The 6,534-nt window shown below is 36.6% G+C and overlaps 1 protein-coding gene across 1 annotated transcript; it reads right to left on the reverse strand.

Moving 5' to 3' along the window:
- Nucleotides 1–1,975: 1,975 nt before the first annotated feature.
- On the reverse strand, nucleotides 1,976–6,308 carry LOC149947922 (uncharacterized). The gene is made up of 4 exons (XM_090172182.1): nucleotides 5,981–6,308; nucleotides 4,510–4,641; nucleotides 4,218–4,376; nucleotides 1,976–2,801 (listed from the first exon to the last, which is right to left on the reverse strand). The coding sequence occupies exons 1-4, from the start codon at nucleotides 6,269–6,271 to the stop codon at nucleotides 1,995–1,997; spliced, it is 1,389 nt and encodes a 462-aa protein (XP_090028308.1). The 5' UTR covers nucleotides 6,272–6,308; the 3' UTR covers nucleotides 1,976–1,994.
- Nucleotides 6,309–6,534: the final 226 nt, after the last annotated feature.

Below are 6,534 nucleotides of genomic sequence, written 5' to 3' on the forward strand. Positions count from 1 at the left end.
CTTTGGTACTTTTCAACCGTATTTAAAAAGATAGAATCACCACCGTGCGTCCACGAACCAAATTCAAAGGTGCAATTGTGTTTGTCGTAAGGAAAGTACTTGTAATTAGTTACGCAAGGCACTTCAAATGTCGCTGGTGGATACCACGAGACTAAACCATCAGATGTAATTATCACGTTCGTATCTCTTCCTTGATCCAGGGAATTGCTACCAACGCTGAAATTGTGCACATCATTACGATAATGGTTAACAAGATTCAACTTCACATTAAAGTGAATTATTTTTGTTGATTACCTGTAAAATAAGTGAATATCTGGCTGCCAAACCTCATGATCTCCCAACTGAATTTCTGATATGTTGTTGAACTCTTCCCTTTCCCATTTCAATTTTTGGTCGTACCACTCCTACGTTATAAATAGTGTAAAATAAAATGCAAGATTTAAAATTAAACAGATCAAAATGTATCAACCAAATATTTATATCTGCAGCGTAGGTAGCAAAGGCGAAATACTACTGCCTGAGAGTTTCAATAATTGCTTTTCTATCGTTAAGGGAGTACTTGTTGTAAAGTTACAAGGGCTTTATGAAATAATTTTTGGGAGGGAAGAAAGCCGATTTTTAAGTCATTGTTCAAAATTTGCCAAACGTTTTAGTCAATCCTAAAACAATTTCCATTTCATCACGTGATCTCACTTTGCCATCTCTCGGAAAACAGGGCCGTGTTAAAGGTCTCGCGGCCCCGGGCGAAATGCATGGGCGAAAAATGAGTTGTTAAATTTAAGCGGCCCTGAGCGGCCACCCAGCCTCCCCCCCCCCCCTTAACCACGGCCCGCTACCAGGGCCGTTTTAACCTATCCGTAGGCCTTAGGATAATATCTCATTTACCAACTTTTCAGACCTTCGTAGGCCCTATTATATGGAATCGTAGGCCATAATGTCTCCTAAATTCTTCGTAGGCCCTAGGCACTATGCATAGACTGCCTTATGGATAAGGTGGCCCTGGTGACCACCCCCTTCCCCCCGGACATGCAATTAAAATATCTCACCATTTCCACGATTCCTTCAGTTGCAAGTGTTTCGGTTTTTTCATTCTAAAAAAAGAGAAATACATAAGAAATGTTGCATTTTACGTGTTTCATAAATAGTAGATCACCATCTCTAAAATATGATGCAGATGATAGGCCATCCGTACGATTGTTGTTTCATTGTCGTGATTGACTGGTCTTAGAGTTTTGTCGTATTTGTCCTTGTCCAGTAGGTATTTTCGCAAGTCCTCATAGTCTTTTCCAAAAACTATAAAAATCGACATTTTCAAGCAACATATACAATTAAAATATATTTTGTATTTAGACTTAAGAAACTCTTCCTCAATCCGATTTACCACTCTCCCTTCAGAAAACATGAGTTACTGCTAAATAATTATCTGTAATACTACACCAAAAAAATATAGTTTCGTGTAATTTAAACAATTACGGGTTCTTTTAAAGTTTAAAATGCAGCTGCTCGAACTTCTCAATTTACAAAACTAAATGAACAGTTAAGCATCTATTTAATTATACATTAAATGGGCGACCATACCTTTTCTGAAAAGAAGTATTTGGAAAACCAATACAGCGGGAAAAATTAAAATTAATTTCATAATTAGAAACGGATAACTTTGTCTAAATGATGCTCGACTTCGAACCTCACTCTTTCGATTTTATGTGCAAAGTGGATTGAAATGGAAAACCAACCACAAATACTCCCCCAAAATAAAATGAAAGTTGATATTTATTCGTACAACTCCCCTTCTTGACAGAAAATAGTTGTTTTTACGGATAGTTTTATCTTGGAAGGCAACAAACTGTTAGTAACCCCTAATAAGGTCCAAATGAATAATAATCATACGCCATTTTTACACATAATTTAATATAATATAAATTTTTACAAACTTCATAGAGATAGTTCAAAAATTGTAGAAATTGTGTGGCATTGGGGTTTGATATAGCGTTAATTTAGGAGCCATGTAACTCTTTAATTAGATCAAAAGAATACTTCACAACTCTCTTCGTATAAACCGATTTCTCCTTCAGCGATTTCATTGATTTCATCGACTTAACTTCTATTACTGTCCTAAATTTCATAGCCCGCTTTTTAGTGTTCATCGGTGACTTTGCAAGAACATTTAGCGCTTTAATTTGCTCTTCAACGTATCTGTCTTTAAGTGGCAAACTTGTATTCGATAATCCGCGTTTATTTGGTCGCATTTTCAAAATATTGTCCGAATGTCTTTGTAAAATCACCTTGGATTTGATTTGAAATGTTTTGTCGACTTTATCATGAATAGGTCTAGTTATTTGCTTCCTAAGCGTGCTTCTATATTTTTGACAATGGGTGCACCGTTCTCCCTGCGCGTTAGTTAGTTTTTCGCATTTTGCCGAATGGATAGCGTTGGTCATCACTTCGAAGTAGCCGTTTTTACTAAGTCGCCGTTTGAGTACGGCAAATCGTTCATCCGCATTTCCAATACAAACTCGCCAAGTTAGAAATAATTTGTACATCCTCCTCAAATCCGCTACCGTTTCCAACTTCTTCGGGAAAAGTTCGGAAAATTCGTGACGAGAATCGATCAACTCTTTTCCAAAAACGTAAACAGCAGCAACGCTATCTTTGTTAATTTTTACGTTCATTTCCAAGAAATTTCCTTTAATTTTGGAAACTACTAATTCGTTTTTAGTAGTTGAAGTTATACACCAGTTCGGAGCGAGCAAAAGGAATTTTTTGACGTCTTCTAGCGATTCAATCACCGTCGATGGGAGAGGCTGTACAAAAGAAATAGCTTTTACAGTAATGATCTAAGAACAACAAACACAAGGAGAACGCAGCTAGCCTTTAAACACGTTAACGCAGTGTTGTGTACAAATTCCATTGGTCGAACCTTTACGCTGAACGTTTTAAGGAAAGGGGGAAGACAATTTCTGAATTGTTCCATTCCGACGGCAGCAAGCCCTAATGCGTCTAATCAAAGAAAAATTTACGAAAGAAAATGCATGACTTTTGACGGGTTGCGTTCTCCTTGTGTGGGGTGCTGTGTTTTTTTTATCCTAGCTGCCATGCTCTTATACTGTTCAGACTGGCCACAATCCTAAATCTTTTTTTACTTAAAAAAAATTTTTTTTGGTACTTTAGACGATACTGAACATTTCTGTGTCAAAATTATTTTGCGGAAATGAAAATCCGCGGAGATATTAATTTTGGTAATTTAACCAAAATTAACGTTTTCTAGCGTTACTTTTCCGTTTGTGGTATAGTAGGGTACACGAAATTTTCCGTTTAGTACAATATTAGGCGGGGATAGAGTATTTTCTATTTTTTCTTGGTCCTTTTGGTCGCGATGCTAGACGGCCCATCGTGATTAGCAAGAATGGGGTTGGGGTGGCACCGCGCTTCCCCAGCACGATCGCTACGGTCTCATGTGGCGCCGTCAGGCGCCAAAACTTAGTTTATGATTATATTTTTGTATTTTTCCACGATACTTTTTTACACTCTTGCATTCGGAGATAGGTGCTTTACCAAAATTTGCAGAGGGCACGCGGGCAGTTTAACCAAATTTTGCAGAGGAGCGTGGCCATGTAAAAAGTTTTACTAACATTTAATTTACGCTAGTTTAACCATTTCCGCAAATAAAATTTGGACAATGCTTTACTTTTATTGCATATTTATTCCTTTTAAGCCCATCGCGTATCCTACTTCACCTACAACAATGAAGCGGGCCGAATTTTTGCGAAAGGTAAATTAGTATCTCCGCGAATTTTAATTTCCGCAAAATAAATTTTGAAACAGAAATGTTCAGTTTCGTCTAAAGTAACATGCGTTGGTGTGTTGATATTTTGCCAAAATAATGATTTTTTAAAGAAATTTAATCATTTACAATTTTAGACAAAATATTTTACGTATATAAAAGTGTATTAAAAAATGTTTAGTTGTAAGATAATGGATTTGACCTGGATCATATATATCATAGTTTTGCAACCTATAGATGCCGCAAAATGTATATTTTACTGCGTCTTTATTCTGAGAAGTGTAAGATTATGGCATTGCATTGGTTCTTCGTTACTGTTACGAAATAAAGGTCCCTATTTTATGTTTTTAAAACCAAATTTCTACCTAATTTTTAAGATTCGGAAAATTTTAATTTGTGAGTTTGTTTAAGAATTCAATATTCTAAAGATACTAACTTGAATGATGAAATTAGGGCATCTGGTCTGATCTGGAACACTGGACTTGGGTAGCGTGACTAACTTAGGTGGAGCAGTAGCTAATGTAGATGGTGCATCTGGGCTCCTTATGAACCAAGTTCCGTTTTTATTCAATGGAATACCAGTGACTTCACGAATCTATATAATAAAATAAAGAAAACTTGTATAACAGTTAAAAATTAATGGACCCCAAAATCGTTCGTTATCAATGAAATAAATTTTAACGATATTTTTCAAATTTGAATTTTTTTAAATTTAATGACATAATTACTTGAATATACTTTATAGGAGCGATTTCTTCCGTTTCTAATTTAATTTTGGTTGGATTCATAGATGTCACGGAAGTGATGATTGGTGACGGTGATCCAGTGAAAATCGATCTTATATTGCCATTGCGATGAATCTAAAATTGAAAATAATAAGATATAAATGAAATATATATCGTGGAATTAAATTTCCGCACCGTGGCACGTTTGCAGTTTTGCACTTCGACCTATACTTTCGTATTTTAGAGGAATTCCGAATTCAAAGGATTATTAGATTAGATATAATAAACCCAAAATGTAATTTTTTGGCAAATCCTTGCTTTCCCCATTTCCTTTAAAATAAAGCCTATCATTAAAATAAAGTTATTTTAGATTACAAAAATAAACGTAAAACACCCACAAAATTTTGAAGGTGGGACCGAAAGAATCGCGAGTTTTCGGACGCTGGAAATTATGCCTCAGTCACGTGACCGAAGGGGAGGAGCTGCCTAAAATTCGTCATTAATTTTTCAAACGATTCTGTGAACCTTTAAATTCATTGTCTCATAAATGGAAAGATTTTTCCAGATATTTTAGTTTTTGTGAATTACTAGCTCATGGTTTCAATTAATTTATCGAGTGTTTTATGATACAATTGCGTTTCAACTGATAGTGTTTAACGCCATAACGAGTACAAAAAATTTTGCTGACTAGTAATAATTCACATTTAAAGGAAGCATTAATTAAATTAACCAGTGGCGGCGCCGGGATTGTTTTCGAGGTAGGTGAACAAGGTCGTAGGCCCCAATTTACGAAATTTATTTCGTATTCTTATCTGGATAATACAATTCGTGATGTATTAAGTGAGATAATGTATTTTATACCTATAATCTGTTCGCTCTTAAAATTTTAAAATACCTTAATTTTGAAGTTGGAGGCCCCCTACACTTTTGTAGGCCCTTACTAAAACTCAAGTAGGTAGTAGCCTATCTCTGCCTGCAAACAGGGCCGTCTTTAGCTTTCAGGCGCCCCTGGGCTAATTATATTAGGCGCCCTTTTATATATTTTTTATAGTAATTAAGGGCCAGACGGCGCCCCTCCGGGGAGACGCCGCGCCCCTGCCGTGCACGGCGCCCTAGGGCTTAGCCCTACCTAGCCCAATGGTAGAGAGGGGCCTGCCTGCAAAAAGAATTTCGGCCCGTTGCTGGCTCCGCCACTGCTGCTAACACTCGCCTATCACCTCCAGCTTTTGTTAAAAATGGTGATAGAAATATGAAATCCGTTGATCCGCCATAAGTATGTTAGTTTATACTCCCTTTAAAATTCTATTATTACTTTTTGGATTTCACTCTTCCATAAGTTCCATTGGCATTTTACAACCACCTTTATGAAGTGATAAAAGTATAATATTACCAGTTAATTATAACCCATTAATGACATAGTACCAAGAGAGGTAGTCTATTCGAAGTGCCATAACCGTGTGTACCCCTAACCTACCTTAAGTGCACACTGAATGGGTTCTTCGTGTTCCTGGGTTGGTCCCTTTTCTCCTTCGAAATGCTTGGAGCAAATGTATCTGTTTCCATCTCTCCAGCATTTATATTGCTTTTCCACAAAATCGAGGCCCAATTCCATTTCTCGGCCGGCTTTAATCATCCATCGTTGAAATCGATGGGGCTCGTTTCTGGGATTGGGAAACTTAATGAAAAATATCCCTTTCATCGAAGCCCTATTCGGGTATCGACTGTCGTTTTTGCACATTCCGTAAAAACATCTTTTAGTAACCATATTCGAATCTCCTCGAGACTCCTCTTAATGTCGCGCAAAACCCTAAAAATTGGGCCTTTGCAATTTTATTACGTACGATAAATTTCCACTGAAAAGTCTGCTTCTAGATGTCGACACTTTTGCGTTATCCAGCGTTATTCTTTCCCAATAAAGTGAAGAATGTGGCGCGTATTTTGAAATGCTATTTGAATAACTTCGTTTCTCTTTCAAGCAGAATGATAACATTACTGCATTTAGTACATAAATAAAAATCGTAGATGATA

This window comes from Leiobunum rupestre, chromosome 4, assembly GCF_980474605.1.
Source record: "Leiobunum rupestre chromosome 4, qqLeiRupe1.1.hap1, whole genome shotgun sequence".
NCBI classification, from domain to species: Eukaryota; Metazoa; Arthropoda; class Arachnida; order Opiliones; family Sclerosomatidae; genus Leiobunum; species Leiobunum rupestre.